Raw genomic sequence first — 23,682 nt, 5'->3', positions numbered from 1 at the left:
TAGACAAAAACTTGTAATGTTGATCAAGTGATGTGGTTTCCTGTATACTGTCAAACAGTTCGACAGGGTTGTTGGCATGCTGAGTGAGGCAAGCACGATTAGCTTGAAAGTAGACACAACCAACAAGTCGATAAAATGAAAGAAGGCCTTCTTTGTGATTAACATTTAGATTAGTATTACTTAAATGACCCCCCGTTTGGGGGTCATTTCCTGAAATAAATGCAGCGAACTGAAAGAAAACTCTGAAAAATGTAGATTTACCAAGTCTGGCAAAGTAAGAGACAAAGTCACATCCAGTACAAATGTACAGAACCTGGATTATTTTACAGATGTCACAGCCACTGGCAACAAGCCCTGCCAAGTCTGGATCATTTTTAAGAGCTGACTGAAGATTATTCAAGTGTAAATACTTCTCATTGGTTGCTGATGCTTTATACTGGATTATAATGGATTTACCATCAAAGACGAGGGGTAAACCAATCATTCCTATATCTCTGTCTACAGAATAAATATGTATGACAGAACATTTTGTGTCGGCAACATGCAACCAAATCTGCGTATCTGTTTCTTCATGGTTGTGAAAAATTGTATGATGCTGTACACCTGCCTTTGTTACATACTTGCCAGTCCATTCATTTGAACCTGGCCTATTAGGTTCAAAACCACCTGAAGTAACAAAAATCTGGTCTTCTGTTAGGATTGATGAAGACACAATTTCAATAAATTTGTTAGACAGATAATTACAAAGCAATCGCTTATTCTGTCTAACTTTCAGAAACTTGGACCAGCTTGGTGGTAGATTTGTTTGATCATGTATGTCATCATACACCACCACATCATCATCATCATCATACATGTATGTTTGGATATCTCTTCTTTCTCTCTCAAATCCTTTTGGAGAAACGCCCTGAGAACACACCTGGTCAAAAAGAATTCTGACTTCTTTGTATTGTTTTCTAAAATAGGGTTTAATCCACCTTGAAACAATAAACATTGCATACTCCCAGAAAAATTTGAATCCAGACAGTGGATTAGTATATATTATATTCATCCCTTCTGCAATTAGACATGCGCCTGTATTGAAAACATGAGAATCTGTGATAAGACAACAAGTTGCTTCATATCGTTTCCCAAAAAAGTCATATATCACATATTTTGCTCCTTTGTACGGCATACCTGATGGGGTGCAAAGAGCTCTAGGTGTTTCTACAAACTGCAAAAGTTGATTGATCGGTAGATTGTGCTCCTGTGAATAGGCTATTGTGCGCTTGTAACAAAGTGTTACCATTTTTTTTTCCTTTTCAATGAGATTAATTTTTCTCTTGGTCACTTTTTCTTTTGCAAAAGTGCGAAGCTGATGTCGTCTAATGACTGGTTTGTTGACACTGGGATCTTTCAAAATACATGATCGAACATAGTTATGTAACGCTACTGTTCCGATATCTCTGAAGCCAAGCAGGGCCTTTTGCTGGACTTTATTGGCAGGTGTGTGATCAAAAACACTGTGTAAAGTTGGTGACTGGTCAGCATTAAATATAGAACTCGCAGACACTTTGGAGAAGTAAACCTTCACATTTTTTAGCTCTGATGCTATAACTGAAGGTGACATATCTCTTTGAAAAGGGTGTGCAAGAACAGAAAGGGCAAGCTGGTTGTGGAAACTGTTAATTAATTGGCCCTGAAATTCTAGTGTACCTGCCATTTTTTCCATGTTAGTTGGCAAGCCACGAGAAAGGGCTATTTTACAGTCCTTATTGATGAGCATTTCATGCGCTTCATCAAACCCCACTGAAGAGAAATTTGCTCCTCGAATACTTGAAACAAAACCGCCATTTTCAAAGTGTTTTGCAATGTAAGATGGAAGACCATACATTTGACTGAGATGAATGGGTATTAACTTAGAATAGTTCTGTCTATCAAATGCAAAGAACAATGGGGCCATTCTTTTTAAAGCACAAAGTCGCATTTGCCAGTTGCCACTTCTCATTGCAATCCACAGCTGAATATAACAGAAACAGTCTTCTTTCAAAAATCTGTTCCAAAATTTGAATGTTTCAAACTTCTCTGTCATATTGTTGCAATACTCATTAAACTCTTCAAGCACAGATGGAAGGATGTTGTGAAGTTTGACATGAATGCCAGAAACAAACTCTTGCATATTTGAATAATCGCATGAGTCACCATGCACTTGTAACTGCTGAACAATATCAATGACCATTTCCTGCAATTTTTCATTTGTGATTACACACCGGTCGTATTGTTCATGTCCCATTCTAAAGTCTAGAAAGCATTTGAACTGATGAATATAAAATGCTTCGTAGACTTGCAGAATGAATCGATGTGTCCTTTTGAAATTGCTACAAGATTTCATATTTCTCAGAGTTCCACCCTTGTGTGTTAACCTGGCAATATCTTTTAAGCCTGCATCCCAAAATACTTTCATCAAAACCTCTTGAAAATTTTTCAAAATATGCCAGTCACCAATATATGGAACAACCCAGTCCAAAACTTCACCGTATTCCTTTTTAACATCAAGCAGAATTCGAAATGTTGCACCATCTCCTAACACTACAAGGTGATTGACAGATTTGGAAATGTGAAACAGATCGTACAGCAAGCTAACAACAGACTTAATAGTCAAGGCACTATCCGCCTTCTCATTCAAGACATACAAATAGGAAAATTTGGATTGTTCACACTCACTTTGTGCATGCAGAACCATGTTGCACTTCAAGCCTGGGATAACATTTTGAGTCTTCCCTGAAACTGTAACATGACGTTCAACAATGTACATGAACACATCATAAGAGAGTTTTTTTTCCACCTCTCTTTCTCCCTCTGTTGGTGAAAAATTCTCAAATGAAAGTTGCTGAGGAATGAAGGTTTTATAAAGCGGAGTAGAGAAATAAGTCCTCTCATGCAGTGGAATATCCAATTTGGTTACCTGCCTTCTTACAGAAGGCTTTTTAGTCACTCCCTCAATGGTTTTCTCTTGGAATGAAGTTCCATTATTTCCTGAGGATGTCACCAGTGCATGTTCATGAACATCTTGAATATCTGAAGTGCCTGGGTTATGTTCCACAGCCATTGGCATGTATGCCAACAACATGTCCATTAATTCAATTTTTTGCTCAGCATTATAATTCAACTGCATAGGGATAGTTGCATGGCTGTCGAAGTCAATTAATGAGTGACAGTTTGGTCGACAAGTACTAGAGAGCAACAAATCAAAATGGCCTGCTGCACTTGCTGAATCAGGACGGTACAGCAAACAAATGTGATGGCCTGAATGCTGGTCTATAGGATACTTGGCTACAAGTTTTATCCCCTCAACTGAGCGCTGGTAAATATGAATGTCAATTTGACAAATTGAAGCAAGGGCACAAATTTCTAGACATCCTCCATAAGTTCCTGGGAAATGCTCATCTTCAATACGGGCTACAAATGATGCATAAAAAGTGTTGGGAGACGACTCCAACAAAAACTGCTTGACACCAACAGGAAGCGTCTCCAAGTACGCAATGTTTAGGCTAAGAAAATCACAAACTGCATGCCTCAGGTTGTCTGCTAGTATCTCCTCCAAGAAAACATTAGTATCACTGGGAATACCAAAAGCGTTTCTGTCACAGTGCAAAATATCATAATTGCTAAATGCTGCAACACATCTGAAAAGGCAGCGCCCATCACCATAAATTGGGATGACATGGAAATCTGGAAGATTTTTTGCATCACCAAGTATCTCATTATCAAGACAAAGCTTTTCAGTGATAGGTTTAGGTTGCTGGGCCATGACCGATGTACCATGCCAGCTTCTTTGTGTCTTTTCAGAACTTATGGCAGCATGAGTAGATTGTGCATCTATATTGTCTATACTTACAACTGTAAAGGAGTATTCTTCTAAAGTTGAAAGCACACCTGCTTTTTGTCTAATCTCCTTTATATTCTCCAAAAACCTATCAAGTGTATCCTCAGATACACAAAAGCCGGACTGATTTAATAACCTCAACAGTTTTGAGGAATGTGACAACCTTTTCACACAATTAGCAACAACAATATGTAAGGGACAATTGTTACTTTCATTTAAAACAAACTGCATATACATGGTTAGAATGATTCTTCTGTTTCTGCGTTGCTTCCCGTGTGATTTGGAATAGCCAGGAAACATGATTTTTTCTTTGTCCCACATAAATGGTACGTTATTGGAATACTGGAGTTCATCCACAGTAGCAGTTGTAATAGATATCATATTCCACACTAACGGATCAATCATATCTAGCACAGATTCGAATGTAAAGGAAGCAACCTCTGTAGGATTCTTGGTAAAATAATCCGTAATCTCCTTTGCCTGTTGCTTAAGTTTTTCATTGACTTTAGCAAGTAGACCTTCATTAGTGCAATCTAAATGGACACCTGATTGACGCATAAATACAGATGTGCTACCATCATTTATGTCAGAATGCGAATGCTCAGGATCTTTCCTTTTCTGAAATCGTAATCTCGCACAAGCCAAATGAAGTGCCTTTTTCATGTCCAGGTCTTTGTACATTAACAAGATGCCAAACTTAGGTGCTGGCATCTTGTGGCAATCCAACAAATTGCCGAATTTTTCAATTAACCCAGACAACATCCACCTACTGGTCCTTTTGCACGAATCAAAGCAATTGTCTGACTGACAGCAAAGAGTATTCAGGTAAGGAATGAAAACTTCTTCATAAATATCTACAAGGAGAAAGGCTTCATTGTTGTGGAAACGATTACACATTTCTATGGCAGCCTTCAACAGAGCAGATCTACTATGCGACATATCCCCAATGTCCTTTACATTTTCAAGAAAACTTGATTCAAGATCATCAAGGGATAAATCTGGAATTTCCACCCTCTTTGACACAGAATAACACATGTAACATAGAGTGCTGTCAGAAGTTAAAGTTGTCTCATTTTTGTCTAATTGAAGCATCAAGTAAGCATTCTCAATGTTAATATTTGCACATGAGTAAGTTCTTAATTTAGACGCCAAATAAATTCCACAAGCTGCACAATTTGTAGCTGCACCAAAATTATACACATGTGATTTATGAGGCCTGCAAAGTGGTACATCATTTGGCAGCTCAGCCAAGTCGAGATTTGGGAAACAGGCTTTGAATTGTTCTAATGTGTATGAGCAATCACACACAGAAGCACTATTACATAACTCAAAGTTGGCTAGAAAGCACATAGGTCTCGTTTTGGTTCTTGTTTTTTCAGGTGTGTAAGTGGGGGTTTTCAGTTTTTTGATATACTTATGGCGGCAAGCATTGCAAATACAATCCGTATCTGACAATTCTGGCAAGTGGGTATGCATAAATGATTTCAGATTTTCATTCTTAGTTTTTATGAGATGAATCCATCTTAATGATGTACGGCCACAAATCTGACATGGACCACAAACAGATTTTTTACAAGGAGGCATTCCTCCTTTCACATTTTTCACCCCTGCAAAGGTTTGCATTTACATTTACAAAATCTGCAAAAATAAATACCAGATGCTGTGCCTGCAGTTCCTGGGGCAGGTTGCTGTGATGAGGGGGACGGCTCTTCGGCTGCATCACCGGTAGACTGCCATCCTGGCTGGACAGCAGTTCCTGGGGCAGGTTGCTGCCGTTGCTGTGATGGGGGGGACGGCTCTTCGGCTGCATCACCGGTAGACTGCCATCCTGGCTGGACAGCAGTTCCTGGGGCAGGTTGCTCTGATGGGAGGGGCAGCTGTTTGAAAGCTGCCAGTTGCCAGCTGTATTGTACACATGTGGTTATCTCCAACAGCTGAGATCCAAGCTGAAAGGAAAAAATGACAATCATAAATTTTGGAAGATCACCAATCAAAACCAAAAATATCTGAATAGTGTTTAGCTTCAATTAATACCAGAATCAAAAAGTTGATTACAACAATTGATTTGTCTGTAAGAGTAGATTCGAGTAGCAAGAAGATTTAAAATTATTTCCCCACTGTTAACAGTGGTTTTGAGTGAGAATGTCAAGATATTACAAAACCATTACTATGCAACAGTTGTTGCCTGAATATTTCAACAGACTTGTTACTCTAATGGCATTTTTAAACATTAAAATTAGTTTTCACAAGGCATAGTTGGGCAATATTTTTGTGAGTAAACACAAAGAGAGACTTTTTTCCAACAACTTTAGCATGAAGAAAAAAAAAAAATTCATTTCTATTTCTATTCAAACCTTGCGCTTTCGCCGTCGTCTTCTCTTCTTCGTACGTTTCTGCACCAAGTGTCTCCTCTTGGCTTGCCTCCGGGATGCAACATAGGGAGAATTTGGTTTTGGCAAGGAAACGCCATTCCCGAATTCCCTGGAGCGATGTATCGGACCATGCACTTGAGAGTATGCAATATGTGCCATTGCACTGTCCGGCTTGTCAGCAGGGGTAGATTTCGGCTTAAATGGAGCTAGCCCATGTATCTTGAAATCCTCACCCTGGACATTAATGCTGATCCGCCTCATCCTCTTCTTTACCGACGAAACAGACGGCATCTTCATTCGTCTTGGTTGGCTTGCACAACCAATGTCCTTGGGAGGAGGAAGCATAGAGGGACGCAATTTGGTTGTTTCTGCTGGAGTTGACTTGGGCTTCTTCACCCGCATTGGTCTCCGTACCAACCTGCGCAGCTCTGGAGGCACAAACCGTCTTGTGTCGTTGCAGGAGCTTTTTCCAGAAATTGGTGAAAGCATCCTGGCATATCTCTCTAGATGGCCCTCAACCACCGCACCAAGTAGGGAATTCCCATCCCAATTCAAGTGAAGGCCATCTCTGGCAAAATGCCAATCTTGAAACTTGTCGCTACTGTCAAAGAAATGACAACCAAGCTGCCCACAAACATTCCCCAAGTGAATGTTATGGCTCACACGTGAGGCATCCAAACTTTCACTGTCCTGCCGAGGAAGAATTCCACTGAACACCAGCTTAGCAGTTGGAAAGATCTCGCGTATGGTGGTGATGAGTTCCCTGAAATGCTTCAAGTTGCTGTGCAGGAAACCCCACTCTAAATCGTTTGTTCCGACATGGATTACAACAATGTCAGGCGTAGTTGTATACATGTCACGACACTGAAGCAAATGCTTTCGAAGGCCCGAAATTGTTGCACCGCGGCGAGTTGCTACCTCCACATCAACTAATTCAGTTGTGATGTTTTCTTTGAGGTACTTTGTTAGGGAATCTCCAAGTATGAGAGCTCTAGCCTTTCGTATAGGCTCCCAACATGATGGCGTTGGCTGATCTGGTGGTGCTGGCTGTGGTGGGACTGGCCATGGTGGTGGACGGCCTGACCTACAAACAAACAAAAATATGCATGTACTTTCAGTGGTCATACATGTGTACATCTACATGTAACACTTAAACCTTTAGTTTCATCACATTGTTCAGCAATATAAAAAGAAACATGTCTTCTTTGGGCTCATACACTCAAGGTACATGTAACTCAAATAATTTTGGAGGCAACAAGCAACAACATGGAAATAATGGGGGTTTTTTTGTTTTACGTTTCATACAAAAGTGTATATTAAACATTGACATTTTCAAGAAATCAAAGTAATGGAAAAACTTAATTTTCAACTGAAAACTACAGTACAAGGCCTATTTCAAAATAAGGCAATTAAGAATGCATGAAGGCGTCAGGATGCAAATATTTTTCCACTTTTTTCCAAATTCATGCATTAATTACTTATAAAAATACAAACGAGTAGGCCTTAGTCGAACAACTGTATTATTAAAAGGCCTAGCATGAATCATTATATTTGAACTTGATGTAAAAAATTGGCCTGTTACAGTGTTGAGCCTATTTGCTTAGCATTTACATGCACAGTAATTCACATGTGATGTACACCTGTAGTACATGTAGACTGCGCTGTACCTTATTATCAACGCACACAACGCACGTGCTCTATAAAAAAAATTCCTGAAAAAGATGAAATCTCGTGCGCAAAAAGTGTCACAGAAAAACTGCACGCACTTCGCCCACATGCTAAAATTTACATCAAATGAAAGCTTATCGCTTTCTCTTTTGATCTGTAGTGATAGTTTCCGTCATTGTTACCTAGTCCAGTCAGGGCGCAGCAAGTAAAAACGCAAATGAAAACAGCCACAGCATTACGCCTCAACTTTAGACGTGCAAAAAAACGGCTAAAAAGTGGTTTAAAATGGGTATTTTTACCACCATTCGAATCGGAAAAACGTGTTCTTTATACTTACCACGCCATCTTGGATGCCCACTACTTCTTTTAGAACGTGTGGTTCGTTACAAAAGATCGGTTGAAATCTCGCAACAACGCACGGAACTCTCGCAGCTATTTCGTACACGTTTGGCTGAGCACATAAAGTTCGGGATTTGACCTCATTATCGCGAGCGCTGCGGACTGACTGTTCGGAGCTATAGCGATGCCTGGGTTTCTCGAACAAGATTTCCAATTTCCAGACATTTCACTTTCTGTTTTTCCTATTACAGTACTCTTATGCATAAAATGCAAGGAGAGTTGCCACATCTGTTGGTCTACAAAGTGTTTATAATGGGCAATGTCGTTGTGGGAACGGTTTTTCACCGAAATAAAAGGCTAGGTATGAAGAGCAAACAGTACGGTCGATCGTACGTGTATCCATGTACATGTACTGTACATGTGCGTTTTGGTGGCGCAGTATGGTAACTGCAGTTCACTGCACTATTACACGATGTTCATTTGACAAATTCTGAGCTTTGCATTGTTGAAGAAAGAAAAAAAGGGGGGGTAAATTGTCAACGGTCGGCCACCATTACTGCGCAAGACCATAGGGAAAAATGCATTGTTGAGGGCCGCGATTAGTCTGCAGATCGACCTCGTTTTTGCACTGTCCATGGCACTCAGGAACGTCCTGTGGCCCATGGATTTTTACGAGACAAATCACACGAGCTGGGCTTTCAGTGTTTAAATTAGCAGCGTTTTCTCGAATTTTCCTCAAAGCACTAGACTCAAAAAATGAAACAGGTCCTTAAAGTGATACTGTTCGCAATGTAAATCAACCCCCCCCAAATTAGCAAGTTTTAACAAATTGCAGTACATGCAAATCCTATACACTCACTGCCTTAATAAGAAGAATTGTCTATGGCCCAGGGAGCGGCCAATGATAATAATTTAGCAAATGAGAATGGCGGTACAAGTATTGTTATTCTGACATTTTCGGCTAATTTGATGAAATTTAATTTGCCAAGTGATTGTAAATTCCCAACTTCCTAACAACACATTACGAAAACACCTCAACCCGAAGCGATTTATCGGTTTGAACCCCTGGCAAAAGATGTTTGTAAAGTACTGATTCAACATACATGCAACTATTCTTTATTATGTCTTATATTACAAATAAGGAATTCCCCTTATCACATCAATTGTTGGTAAACTATTTGTCCGTGTTACGCCCCAACTATAGCATCTGTCCCAACTATAAATAGGACTGTCCCATCTTTAGTGCTGCAGTTGGGCCGGCCCAACTATTGTTGGCAAATTTCTATCTAAAATTTCTCAAGCTTCTTCAAGCTCATGAAGCTCAAGCCTGGCATAATCCCTTTAAAATATAGCACCTATGTGTCATAAATAAATACTTCTGCATGCGCAAGTGGTTAATGTAAACAAAATGACTTAGGCTCATGCTGTACGTTGCATATATCACGAATGTTTCAGAGGGAAATTATTAACTGCGCATGTCCCGTTTTTAGGGTCATTTGCATGCGTACTAAGGGCCATGGGAATTCGCAACAGGCAAACAGCTGCTTCATTTCATGAAATTTACATTTATTTTAAATTTATGGAAATAACAATTCCTGCCCAAAATATTTTCCTGGTAAGATAAGGCCTTTTTCTAACGTGTTTTGTGAAAATAAAATTGAGAAATAGTATCAGAGTGGTCAAAACATGATTTTGTGGACAGCTCTTTTCGTAAGCATTAGTTTGTTTACGTTCTGATGCGATTTTTGAAGGCTCAAAACAAAGATTCCGAAGTTTTCCAGAAATTTTCAAAAGTGGGCTGTGGTGGAGAAAAGTGTGAAAGTGTTACATTAGCTTACAGTTTTGCGCAATATTTTTTTTTGTCTTCGATACGCGTTTGCGTATTGACCTAACTCAGCACTGATTCTGTTCATCTTTAAATACGCCGCAGTACGGCCTTGCGAGCGTAAGAATTTAGTGACTCGGGAAGGAAAGACGGACTCAAATGTACAGTGAGTTAACATGAAGTTTATTATTGAAACCGAGGTCTATTTGTCACCATAAAAATGCCAGGAAAATGTTGAAAATCACGGTATATATCCCCACGTTTACATGTACTATACACGCATGAATCACATGAATATGTACACCGCTCCGTCGAGTATTTCTATGTGCATGTACATATACATAATACATGTACATGCAGTACGCCGCGGTACGCGAGCAACACAGGGTGCAGTACTAGTGTACTGTGCTCGGTGCGTACCTGGATCGTACGGAAGCGTATAAGGGCCACTTGCAAAAAAAAATTTCGAGATACTATCTCGCCGCGGCCACTTACTATCTCGCCGGGGCGAGTTATTATCTCACCGCGGCAAATTAGCTTAATTAGCACTCAGCTAAATACAAGACCCATTTATTCTGCCTACTTTTCTAATCAAGGGTCCTGTATCACCCAATGTCCACGTGACAACACTCCCCCAGATTTCCGGGAATAGTCCAACTATTCCGAACTTATCCTGTCCGTTCAGTTTAACGTCAACACTTTTCCATTAATGGTCCTCAAAATTGCAAAAATTGTAAAAATTGTTACAAAGATTAAAATGAATAAAATTGGTAGCCAAATGAGTAAAGGGAGAAGAAAATATTCGGGGATTTCCAGCCGCGTCTGTCCAAGAATTTTGTGAAATGTCCGGGTTAGAACGGTCGGAGTACTCCCCACGAAGCAGAACTAGGGTCGAAAAGATTGGAACATCTTTTGGAAAACCATTTTTTTTATTGAACGTGTTTTAAAGCGAATGTCATTTTTAAAAACTTTGTAATTTAGAAAAAATATTGTGAAACTTCGTTAGAATAATCTTGGAAAAATATGCTTCACCTTTTCCAAAAATATACTTGAAGCACTTTATGGCTTTTGCAGAATATCGTTTAAAAGATCGAATACTTTTAATACGCGGCTTCGGATGCTTTCTCATCTTGGATGCATTCTCAGATCAGATAATTTCTCAATTCAAATGATTTCTTAATTCGGGTAAAGTGAGGTTTCTGTAAATAGATAAGCCGATACCTTGTAAATTATTTCAAAATTTTGACAAAATGTTTACATTGTAATTTTTTAAAATATTTTTAAAGAATGTCAAAGTTTACAAATTAATTCAATTCTAAAGATTACGTGGCATTAGGTCACTCGATTAGGAATCTAAAAAAAGATATGAGATCGAGCTTTTAGAAAATGACATTTGCTAAAAACACACACTAAAATGCATTCAATTTAACAAAAACATGTTCCATTTTTTTACCCTAATTGTACTTTGTAGTTGATGGCCCTTATACGCTTCCGTACTTATACGCTTCCGTGGGATCGATTTTGTGCATGTAAAATACGTATAGATCGCGCTGTGCGGAAGTATCGAATACAATTCATAAAAGTCGAACAAAAAAACTAGCTACATAGAACTGATTGTATTGTGGCCTGTCGTATGCAGTGTCTCACTGTTGGGGGAAACTTCTAGAATTCAGAAATTTAGTGATAAAAAAGACCGAGTGATCGATTGAAAATGGAAATAATTTATCATTTTGGCAACCGCTTTGAGGCTAAATGTCACATTTATGTAGCATTTCTTATCATGATTCTGTAGTGTTTTATTCGGTTTAAGCCTTCTACAGCACATACAAAGAGTTCCAATGTGATCATTTGTTAACTTTGTGCAAACGAAGTCTTCAAAACGAGAAGGCTCAACAGAGAATTAAAAAGTTGCTAAGGACATTTCTGGGTGGTTCACGAGGGTCCGGTGAAGTAACCGGCGCGCACGGTCGAAGTCGTTAATTTCCACACGTTGAATGGGGTGAAACATACGTGATATACATGTACATGGTACATGTACACACTGGACATTTGTGCCGTAATTCAAACGTCCTGACTATAGCACTATAGTACTATAGTTGGAACTGTCCAGTTGGGACAGATGCTATTGTTGGCGCGTAGTAGCACTTTGGGCATTTTACGAAGGTACAGTGCTTGAAATACGTCTGTACAAGAATGTTCTTTTCAGATATTGATCAGAATAGCAATGATGTGTGTTTTACGTTTTCATTATGAAATATATAAAGATCAACTTCCCCCTTGACTGGTACATTCCATCTGTGTCTTCATGCTATTCTTATCATTGCACTCACGTGCACTCAGTTGGCTTAACCATCGCCAGCATTTTCTGAATATGTTTAAGTTCGTTTAGCCGACGGTTCAAGCATGACGGTTGGACGTGTTGAGGTATATGCTAACGGTGCCTGGGGAACCGTCTGTGATGATCAATTTGACCTAACAGACGCCTACGTCATCTGCCAGGAGCTGGGCTTTGGACGAACAGTTCAGTTCTTACCAGGAGCTCCTTTCGGCCAAGGTGATGGGTTGGAGATAATGATGGATCATCTTAGGTGCGAAGGAGATGAAAAGACAGTGTTTGAGTGCAGACACAATGGACTCGGGATTCACAACTGTGATCATCGTGAAGATGCCGGTGTACAATGTGGTATGTTAGTAATTTGTGTCTCTGAGTTGAACCCTGCTGTGATGTTACTTTTTGTGCTCCTCGTTTTCTAGTTTTTGTTCGCTCAAAGTTTTGTTCGCTCAAAATTGCGATGTTATGTACAATTTCGCCATTTTTATGCTGAGTGCCGATCTACTTCATCACTGACCTGGCTGGTCAAGTCAGCCTGTTGGGATTTACATCTACACGAGGCAGGGTATTCATTTACTCTTCCTTTCATATGTCTTTTTTTTTAATTTCCAGCAACTCTTTATATGGGGATTGTGGTGACGCCGGTCTTATAAGCCCGTTATTATTAATTTTTGAGCATAGATTTTCTTCTTAATGGTTTCAATTTCCTACATGGATGTCCTCTGCACCCTCAAACCATTAAATCCGAAAAAAGGGAAAAGGTAGTGAGCTTTGACCCAGGAAAAGGACATATCCAGGCAAAGACACTAAGCTTCTAAGAGGCTGGACAGCCTTCAAAAGGTCGATTATGGGTCACAGGCAAGGCCTGGGCAAGCCAGGCACCAGTTGATTTTAAAAAAAAAGGGGATGACTCCCTTCTGGACGGTGTTTGTACACAATTGAATGGCACTTGGCCAGGGACCGGTTGGTTTTTTCTCCTGCTCAGGGGAGGCCCCATAGTTAAAGATGACTAAAGCAGGCTGTGCAGCACGAACAGAGGTAGAATTACATGGGAGGTGCTTGCAGTTGGCCTTTTTTTTCTCTCTTTTTTATCAACTAATTAGCAAAAATGGTGTACACAGGAGAGGTCAATGACTATAGTAAGGGAATTTAGCGCAACGGTGCATGTTTACTTTATTGAAGTCGACATCATGTCGGTCGCAGGAGTTATGTAGTAGCACCTTGTTTAAAAGACCGCTGTATTTGGATCTGTTGCATTGAAACATTTTGTATATAATTATGTAGCTGCAACGATTTGCCCTGTTTTCACAGGGAAACCTCCTTCGTGCATACCCCGTGGAACAAAAACAATGGCCTGGAAAATGGCATGCAAACCCCCTTACCCAGGATTCACTGCATTAAATTGTTAGTACGTTTGCAGAGGCTTCATACACAATAATATTATTTGCAATTTCTTAGTAATGAATCTGTACAGCCCTCAAACTCATACAGTCTTAAAGCGGCCTTGTTTATTCCTTTAAAGATAAACAGGGACTGGAAGCAAAGAACATTGCAAAATCGAAATGTCAGGCAACATTCGATGTTATCAATCATGCAGAGAATACAGGCGGAAAGGTTGACAAGCTGGAAAGTTCAGACCGTTACACCAGCCTGGTGGGGGAAAGGGGTTAGAAATTGGCCCTTTGAGACAGGCTGACAGTTTTGGCACTAAAAGCGCAAACATTCTAGAAAACGTCTTCTTAAGAAAAAAGTCACAGTTGAATTTAAACCTTACCTATTTTCTAGGCACTAAACTTAAGAAATGAAGACAGACTTATTGTAAAGAAGGCTTTTCAAATATCGTATTCTTATTAATCGGTAAACTGTAAATTTTTCCTCACTTATAGTGCTGTTTTTATCTCGTATTCCAAGCTAATGTACGTCTAGTTGACGGTTTTAACGGTAATGAAGGTCGACTGGAAGTCTTCCTCGACGGTGAATGGGGCACGGTTTGTGGCCACTCATGGGGACAACCGGAAGCTACGGTAGCTTGCCGACAGATGGGATTCCCTAATGCAACCATGGTGATGAGAGGAAGGATTTTTGGAAGTAGTAAACAGAGGATTCATCGATACGAGATCAGCTGCGCTGGTGTTGAGTATGATCTGGAGAGCTGCATCTTAAAGGAAACAGGAATTGGCTTTTGTACCCATGACGAGGAGGTACAAATTGTATGTGCTCCACGAGGTAAATAAAGTTCGTCCATGCATTTCTACATAGTCTATAAACACATAAGTTGTAACGTTGACATGGGTCAACGGGTGTCCTAGTACGAGGATTTGCTCTTTATGATAATATATTTGTTTTCAAGTGTTAATTGAAGTCCTGTTATTTTAGACCTTTTCAAAACATAGTAAGCATGGAACTTTTTGTAGATTGTATAATTCATGGTCAGTATAGATATCATCAAAAAATAGTATTTGGAACCTTCTTCCGTTCTTAATGAGACAAGAGATGACGTGGTTTTTAGAAAGCTGCATTTGCTGAACACGTGCAGCCAGTTCTTGTTGGAATATACAACTTTCGTAGTCACTGGGCGCCTAGAAGCTACCGATACGACTACCCACCATTTAAAACAAATTCGAATTTATAGAGAAAGCCCTGTTCGGAACAATTTCGAAATGAATTATGGTACTTCCTGTATCACTTCGCAGTTTTAGGGTCGAACATGGGTGGTCATGGGCACAAAAGAAGGGGAAAACGAAGTCTGGTCAAGCACGCTTGCATAATTATGTTGTGGGTAGAAAAAAAAAGGATTAGTGTTTTGGGTGTTCTTGGTTCGTATCTCGGACAACTTGTTTGAGGATCTTTCCTGTTGGAAAACGTCAATTTTTAAGGTTGTTTCATTTATTGCCAGAATGTGTAGCCCTGAACTCTATTCAACGCATTCTCAATTAGGTAAATTACCATAATATATTTCGGCCCTTAGCTTCGGTCATTCCTTTCCTTCTCCGTTTCCTTCTTGATACTCTGGCTTCGTGGGGAGGAAGCATCAAGATTGGTTCGATGAGAATGAAGAAGACACCCAGAAGCTCATCGACAAGCTCCACAAGGCCCACAACGATCACCTTGACCGTAAGATCTGCAGCAAGACAAAATAGGACTATCAGTAGGCGAGGCAAATTCTCTAGCAGAAACTGCAGAAGGTGAAGAACGACTGGGGGAGAAGAGGGCTTAGGAGCTACAAGCAGCGGCCGAGAACCATGACATGAAGACACTTCATGATGGCCTTCGCACTGTTCACCCACCCAAGGCATCTGGTTCAACCCCAGTAAAATCTTCTGAACAGTCCACCCAGCTGTCAATGGACGACCACCCGAGAGTAAAGCCGAGGTTGCCAAAGCTTTGAAGCAGACAACACCTGGAAAGGTACCAGGACCAGATGGAATCCCTGCTGACATTTACAATGTTGGAGGCGACCTGCTCCTCCAGCGACTGACGTCCTTGTTCAGGACGATCTGGGAAGCGGGGGAAGTCCCACAAGACTTTAAAGATGTATTCATAGTTCACATCTACAAGAAGAAAAGAGACAAGACTTCCTGTGACAATCACCGCGGGATATCACTCCTGTGCATCGCTGGGTAGGTTCTCTCTGGGGGCATTTTCAACAGACTCACCAGGCACGTCGCTAAGAACATCGTCCCTGAATCGCAGTGCGGATTTCACGCAGGCAGGGGCACCACGAAATGGTTTTGCTGTCTGTCAGATACAGGAAAAATGTCGTGAGCAAGATCAAGAGTTTCACCTGGTGTTTGCAGATCGCACCAAGGCCTTCGATACCGTGAACTGGAACGGCCTGTGGAATATTCCGCAGAAGTTTGACTGTCCAGACAAACTCACAGCTCTGAGCGCCTCCTTCCATGACGGCATGCAAGCCCAAATTCTAGAGAACAGTGACGCCTTGGATCCCTTCCAAGTGAGCACCGGAGTAAAGGAAAGCTGTGTCCTTGCCCCGACCTTGTTCTCCATTCTGTTTGCAGCGATGCTGCTCAACACCTTCAGCACTGTGACAGAGGAGTGAACGTCCAATTCCGCACTGATGGGAAATGTTTCAACCTGCGAAGACTCCAAGCCAAAACCAAAGTGTTAGAGGCCATTCTGCACAAGTTCCTCTTTACAGGAGACTGTGTGCTTTAGCTGCATACTCCCAAGAAGACATGCAGTATATGACGGATTCGCAGCTGCCTGCAGATTTTTGTACTGACGATAAGTCTTGGAAAGACTGGAGCCATGTTTCAGCCCTTACCATCACAGGCTGCAAATGCACCCCAACCTCCTTCCATCGCCATCAGCCATTCAGAGAACAAGACTATGGACAAGGTTTGCTACCTAGGTAGCCCCGTTACGAGCAGTGGATCTTTGGACACTGAGGTGATGCAGCTCATTAAAAAGGTAAGCGTGGTCTTTGACCGACTAACAGAGACCACGGCATCCGACATCCCCCAGGTCTTGGAAAAGTATGGCCTCCCCAGTGTCGAATGGTTGATCTTCAAGTGCCAGCTGAGATGGGCAGGATGTATTGTCCGTATGAAAGATGACAGAATTCCAAAGATGCTGCTGTACGGACAGTTGAAGCAGGGGCGCCGTGACCAGGGAAGACCCTTCAAGAGGTACAAAGACACCCTGAAGGCAAACCCCAAGAGCTGCAACATTGACCTGAACTCTTGGGAAGCAAATGCCCGTGAGAGAGCTCTTTGGAGGCACCGGTGTACACAAGGCACAAAGGCCTTTGAAGCCAACGGAGCTGCTGCAATTCAGGCAAAGAAGGAGAGAAGGAAACAGAGTTCCTCTTCTGTCGATTCGTTCCCTTGCCGCATTTGTGGCCGGTTGTATGCGTCACGAATCGGTCTTCATTCTCACATGAAGTTCCACGTCAGCAATGACCTGTCTGCCTACTCATCTGTCGCATCGACAGGAGACTCCATCATTTTGGCACAGTTCCAAACTGGATCATTTCTCCATAAAAGTCTCGTTTGTTAATGGATGTAGGCTTTGAAGGTTTGGTGTGCCACAAGTTAGAACGAGTAGTTATTTTTCATTACGGGCAGTTGTGAAGGAACTGAACTTTTTGTCTTTTGTTGTGTTTAGTATACTGAAAACGTAACTTTTTTCATAGCAGGTTCAATAAAGTTTTAAATTCACAAATGATGACGGTTCGTGATCAAAATGCACAAGTACTGAATTTGTTTTACCCCTCAATTACTGCGTTATTTCGGGGGGAATTGACCGGCCTGGACAGAATTCTCCGAAGTTATTCCTTTCTAAAATGACATCAAAATAATTAGAAATTATTTCTCACAACCTGTCTTAAATTTAACTTAAGTTCGTTTAGCTAACGGTTCAAGCACCATGGAAGGACGTGTGGAGGTATATGCCAACGGTGCCTGGGGAACAGTCTGTGATGACCAATTTGGCATTAGAGACGCCTCTGTCATCTGTCAGGAACTGGGCTTTGGACGAGCAGTTCGCTTTCTAGCAGGAGCTGCCTTCGGCCAAGGTGATAGGTTGGACATAGTGATAGATGATCTTGAGTGCAAAGGAGATGAGAAGACACTGTTTGATTGCAGACACAATGGACTTGGGAATCACAACTGCAGACATCTTGAAGATGCTGGAGTACAGTGCAGTGAGTGAATCAGTGAATTGATTAAATGTCATATCAACATGATCATGATATTTCCCAGTAATTCATTGCAACATAAGGTCAAGATTTTGTGGTGCATAAGGAGCAAATAAAAGCCTTGCCAAAGAAGGAATATAACTGGCATTAAAAAACAGGAGTGCCTACTCTATACGATTTACTTTGAATAAATAGTGAAAACTGCAGTGGTTGTTACTATGTTATTCCTTTTAAATGTAACTTAATTCAGTAATCAAAAAGAGCCATACGACTTCATTTACAGTTTCATCAATTATCGTATTGCTACCAAAGAAAAAGCTAAAATAGAAATACAACTACAAAATAAAAACAGCTAAGAGCTTTTAGATTTTCTTGGACCAAATGTCATTGTTTTCATATTTGCATGTGACCTGTATGTGAAAAATATGGAATTTTTTAATTTTCGAAGCCTTCCATATTTAGTGTATACAGAACGATCCTTTGTGAAAATACTAGCGAAAACATTCCCTTTCAGAGTAAAGTGGTTTCAGAACTTTCAATATACATGTATATTAAATTAATCTAAAATAATTGAAAAGTTAATGCAATTGAGCAATAGTATTTGTTGAAATAGAAATGCACAATGCCCAAAAATGTTTTTTCGAAAAATACTACTTGGTACTGATTATTAATAAAGATGTAAACGTTGACAGTCAGCCTGATTAGAGAACCCGCACGAGTAAATAAGAATCACCATTAAATTAAATCTTTAACAACATTACTGATCCAATGTTTCTGTGAAAATGACAAGCCTGTCATCTTTTTTGGTCAGTGACAAAAAATTGGTTTTCTCTTTTAGTCAGTGTTCGTCTGGCTGGTGGGAGTGATGTAAATGAAGGCCGGCTTGAAGTTTTTCTTGACGGTAAATGGGGCACAGTTTGTGGTAACTCGTGGAGACGGGAGGAAGCAACGGTGGCTTGCCGGCAGATGGAGTTTCCCAATGCCATTGAGATTACACAAGGAGAGTATTCTAACAACAGAAGCTTGCCGATTCATCCGCACAAGTTTGTGTGCACTGGCGTTGAAAACAGCCTAGAGCTCTGCCAACGTGTCGGGCGAAACAATAATTGTAGTTATAGTAAGACGCTGGGAATAGTGTGTGCCAAAAGAGGTAACTTTACCTGTCATTTCTGTGTACTGGTGTCTAGCTCTGCATTAATAATTGAAGTGGTGTACCATTCACTTGTAGTTTATGGAAATTATTCGAAACAAATTTTGTAAATAAACGTTTAATGTACTGTTTGTTGCTTGTCATAAATGATGAAGGGAAAACGCACTTCATTTTATATGCAATGGGACTAACCTGAAATAAACTTAATTTCATTCAAATATTGAGATCGTGGAATTTTCTTTAAATGCATGAGAAGCCTGTTTGTATTACATAAAATTTGAACTTCCCTTGATTTGGATTATTTATCTTTATAGTTCGTTTGGTGGATAATATCAATGCTAACGAAGGCCGCGTGGAAGTATTTCTGGAAGGGTCCTGGAGGAAAGTCTGTGATGACAACTGGGATCTGACTGGCGCTTCGGTCGTGTGCAAGGAACTGGGATTCGAAGAAGCTCTCTCAACAACTGCCGTCCTTCAGAGGGGTGTTGAACACGAGGTTGTGACGGCTTACAGTCTGAATTGTGTAGGCTATGAGGAGGCAGTGATCCAGTGCCATTATAAAGCTTCATGGAATTGCTTTCTCGAGGAAGCTGCCGAAGTTAGATGCGGTGAGGTTGTATTTCATGGGTTTGTTTTGCATTGCACTGGTTTATTAGTCACTGCTGAAACTTATTACCATTCGAATGAAGCAGGGAACAATTTTTATCTCGTTTTAATTGAAATCAAGCAATTCTTCCCTAATTAACATCTAAAAAGGTCGGCAATACATCTTGTAAATCAATATTTTTCGAGATCAAAAACTAAAACATTTATGTAAACAGCTTCCAAATGTAGGCTTAACCCTGACACCGGAGGAGTCTTGATGATTGTATCAGACCAGCGGGCTGTCTTCCATCCTGGTGACTCTGTTGAATACGAGTGTCTGGACGGATACTATCTCAGCGGCTCTCCTAAAAGGCTTTGTCGGTCAGACTTCACGTGGTCTGGGCAACCAGCGGTATGCCACAAAGGTAGTGTCAAAAATCAAGTTGAATTTGATGTATATTCATGCAGATTGACGTTGTTCGTCATCACCCGAGATTGTTTTATGTATATTAAATAATTATCTTTAATGTTTCTCTCCCCATCGGTTAAGATGTCTGTGTCAGCAGACCGTGTATAAACGGTGGAAACTGTTCAAGCACGCCCTCTGGATTTACCTGCCAGTGCCCTGCTGGCTACGAAGGGCCAGCGTGCGAAATGGGTAAGAAACGCGTGTTGCTCCAAACATTATATTATTAAAACATATGTATTAAAACTCCAAACACCAATGTAGCTGAGGAATCACACAGAGAATGTAGTTCTTGTGTAATTTTGTCTGACATCATTTTGCTTTACTAGTTGCTCACTGCGTTCTTGCGCTCAACGAGTCGGATCGGCTGATGGTTGAATCAGGCCAGCAGGCTGTCTACCTTCCTGGTGACTCAGTTGAGTATGACTGCCCGGTTGGATATCAGCTCGATGGGCCAGCTACGAGATTTTGTATGTCAGATCTCGTATGGTCGGGACAACAGCCCTTATGCAGAGACGAAAATCACGCTATTGGTAAACACTTTATTCCTAAAAGAAATATAGGTTTTTGTGAAAATGCCTCTCAGTCCAGCAGAAGTTCCCGACACTTATATCTTTTTAATAATTAATTTTATATTTATCTATAGGGAAAAAAGGCATACCACTCGTGGCGATTGCAAGCGCAGCAAGCAGTTTCATCATTGTCGTGGTTTTGGCTTGCATCATTCTCCGCAAGAGGTAAAATTCTACTAAAGAGACGTGAAGAGGAAATGAAAGGTTTTAAGTCGATTGAGTGATTTCAGGACTTGCTAAAATTCCCTTGTTTGCTACCTCTAATATCTCCTTGTCTATCTATGCCCAAAACTGAGCCTGGTTCTTTTCCTTCTTTGAAACTGTATGTGCTATTATATTAGTCATAAGGTATCAATTTTGTTATACATTTTGTGGGTTTAAAAGTATTTATGTCGAAACCCTCTCCCTCTGTCTACTTTTTTCTTTAAACTTTGTAATTACAGGTGGAAAGCCTTTCCCGATCAGTCCTCTGCAGTTCGAGTTGCTGGAATTGTCCGGGAGAAATCTCGTGGCCAATCAGCTTTGCAGGATTTGCCAGAGTACGCTGATCTGGCCTCTATATACGTGTCCCAACCAATGGGTGAACCCTCTTTGAAGACAGATCATTATAGGGTGCCTACCAATAAGCAACCACCTCCACTACCTCCGCCGAGGACTGACGAGGATTGCGAGGGTTACATGCTAATGAAACCTATAATGGTGCACTCTGAGAAGCAGTGCTTCGATGGGAAAGTATGCTTCGAATCCTTGAATGTGTGAGAATAGAACAGGAAATTATCAATTAACAAGTGTTTGGGGCTTCAATTAATTTTGATTTCGACTATGATGAAACAGGTCAAGTAAAACAATGCATGTTCCATCAAAGCTTCATTGGACCATATTAAGCAAACAAAGTCACAGTTATTTCTAATTGACTTGATTGTAGTTACAATGCATCTTGCTGGTCATAGCCAAGAACAAGGTTCGGCTTTTTGCCAGGCCCACATTCATCATAAGTTCTGGCTCTGTATATCTTTGTATTGCTTTTTTTTTGTCTTGATTCATTGTCACAAGGGTGATGTTTGGAAAAAGTAGGCGTAGATCTGTACGCTATCGTATAGGAAAATGATGCTTTTTATCACTTACCTTATTCATCAATAAAGGCATAATCAAGAAAGGTATAACCTCCATTTGAAGCAGTGGCATCGACAATAGGCCCTGCAGTTATCTCGCTGCCATATATATGTCTCTTGAAGTGCATGTATAATTGGGTTCCAAACTTGAATCTATATGGGCATAATTGGTCAAATTTCAAAAGGCAAAAAAGCCATCTGTTCTGTTGGCAGCAGACAGATAAGCTCTAGTTCAATATTATTACTGACCTGACCGAAGTCCGTTCCCACGCGAAAATACAAATCTTGCCCAAGTGAATGGTCTGCTTTCCAGAGGTCCAGCGTCCTAGGAATGTATCTGCATATTTCAACAATCTATCAGGGGAAGGTCCAGTTCTCAACCAGGAAGAATAAACACTCGATAAGCAATCAAACAAATACCCACTGAACGTTGTCTCCGCCAGAACAAATGACCAAAGGTGTTTCGCAACTTTCGGTATTTTTGCTGCCGTAAGTGATCATTAAGGTTAAAGGTAACTATACTCGAAATGAGAGTGAAAATGCAGTTTCCTCTGCGAAATATAAAATGTACAGACTCATTTTGAAACTAAACTTGCCGCATAACAACTTTTTCATAAAAGACAAAAGGAAGTAGTGAGTTCGATGCACGGTATAATCTCAGTCAAGGATGTTGCAACAGTAATTTTATCACAGCTAAAACAGAACTTGATCCGTGACAAGATGAAGTATCGAAGTGGAATATTATATGCGCGCCTTCCAGGCCCTGTCCACGTAACATACTGTGTGCCACCAAATGAAAAATTAGACACTTCAGACATGTCTGTTCAACGATGAACACGTGAAAGGATGTATACACCTTGTGATATGATCTTAATTACAGCTGATCTTGATCCCCTGCATTGCCATTTCAGTGGGACCTCCGAAGGATGTTTACTTCGAGAGACAAAACAAAGAGATTAAATGGCTTCACCAACGGCAAAAAATGGGAATTTCAAACTTTCCTGAGCCCTACACACGAAAAAAATCCTGGATCTACCCACTTAACTTGTGAAAGACCAGTTTCAACAAATGCCTGGAAATTCCGTTTTCGAATTTTGTGGCAGCAGAGCGCTAGTTTTGTAGTAGCAGATTTTTCTCATTTACCGTACTGTATGAACTGCATAGGGAGAAACTAAGAGTAGATTAACATAAAAAGCGCGTTTGAAAAAAATAGTTCATTTGAAACCGAGTAGTCTTTCTACATAAATACCATTGAAATTAAGTGAATACTTTGACAAAGCTAAGAAAAATTTACACTTATTTTTCCAGCAATTTTGTTTTAATATTCTGCACTGTACTGCTATTCAAGTTTGTGCTTTGTTGTCATGTTTATGCAGATAATGATTAATAAAAAAGTATGATTTCAAGTCTTGATTTTCAGCAAGTCTTTGTCTTGTCAAAATTCATCTAGAACGTTCACAATAAATACTAAACTTCAACATTCTTCAAGGAACTCTGGTTAAAATACAACTGAGTGTCCTATCCAGACACATGCAGCTTACTGTAATAAATTGACAGAACTGCGGACAGATATTTCTGTATCTCTTCACCAAACTGTGCATATTTGCCACCAATGTAGACCCCTATGTTACTCTCTCATCAGGGGTCACGTGACTTGAGATTAAAGCTGGAATTTTCTCCATAGGTTTCGTACATGTTTCTCTGCTACGCAGTATTATAGATCTTAATGAGATTAGT

The 23,682-nt window shown here is 40.4% G+C and overlaps 2 protein-coding genes across 4 annotated transcripts in view; one reads left to right on the top strand and one right to left on the bottom strand.

Annotated features, from left to right (window-relative positions):
• LOC110990790 (scavenger receptor cysteine-rich domain superfamily protein-like) overlaps window positions 1-23,246 on the top strand; it is a 28,819-nt gene extending 5,573 nt beyond the window's left edge. For both annotated transcript variants that reach the window (XM_087138828.1, XM_087138830.1), the window contains 10 exons: window positions 12,450-12,752; window positions 14,313-14,627; window positions 17,764-18,066; window positions 18,899-19,210; window positions 19,525-19,818; window positions 20,032-20,220; window positions 20,346-20,453; window positions 20,591-20,794; window positions 20,908-20,998; window positions 21,277-23,246. In XM_087138828.1, the coding sequence (XP_086994954.1) occupies window positions 12,450-12,752; window positions 14,313-14,627; window positions 17,764-18,066; window positions 18,899-19,210; window positions 19,525-19,818; window positions 20,032-20,220; window positions 20,346-20,453; window positions 20,591-20,794; window positions 20,908-20,998; window positions 21,277-21,592 (2,435 nt within the window). In that variant the 3' untranslated portion in view covers window positions 21,593-23,246. The remainder of the gene's footprint in view (window positions 1-12,449; window positions 12,753-14,312; window positions 14,628-17,763; window positions 18,067-18,898; window positions 19,211-19,524; window positions 19,819-20,031; window positions 20,221-20,345; window positions 20,454-20,590; window positions 20,795-20,907; window positions 20,999-21,276) is intronic.
• On the bottom strand, window positions 343-12,468 carry LOC110990764 (uncharacterized). 2 transcript variants are annotated; one of them, XM_087138894.1, is made up of 3 exons: window positions 8,243-11,640; window positions 6,220-7,321; window positions 343-5,811 (listed from the first exon to the last, which is right to left on the bottom strand). In XM_087138894.1, the coding sequence occupies exons 1-3, from the start codon at window positions 8,248-8,250 to the stop codon at window positions 5,467-5,469; spliced, it is 1,455 nt and encodes a 484-aa protein (XP_086995020.1). In that variant the 5' UTR covers window positions 8,251-11,640; the 3' UTR covers window positions 343-5,466. The 2 variants fall into 2 exon arrangements, with proteins under 2 accessions (XP_086995020.1, XP_022111559.2); XM_022255867.2 differs by having other exon boundaries at window positions 6,220-12,468.
• Window positions 23,247-23,682: the final 436 nt, after the last annotated feature.

The sequence above is a fragment of the Acanthaster planci genome, linkage group LG01 (assembly GCF_054643075.1).
Source record: "Acanthaster planci isolate LZ-2023a linkage group LG01, COTS_SCS, whole genome shotgun sequence".
Taxonomy (NCBI): domain Eukaryota; kingdom Metazoa; phylum Echinodermata; class Asteroidea; order Valvatida; family Acanthasteridae; genus Acanthaster; species Acanthaster planci.
This window is presented reverse-complemented; position numbering and strand designations above follow the sequence as displayed.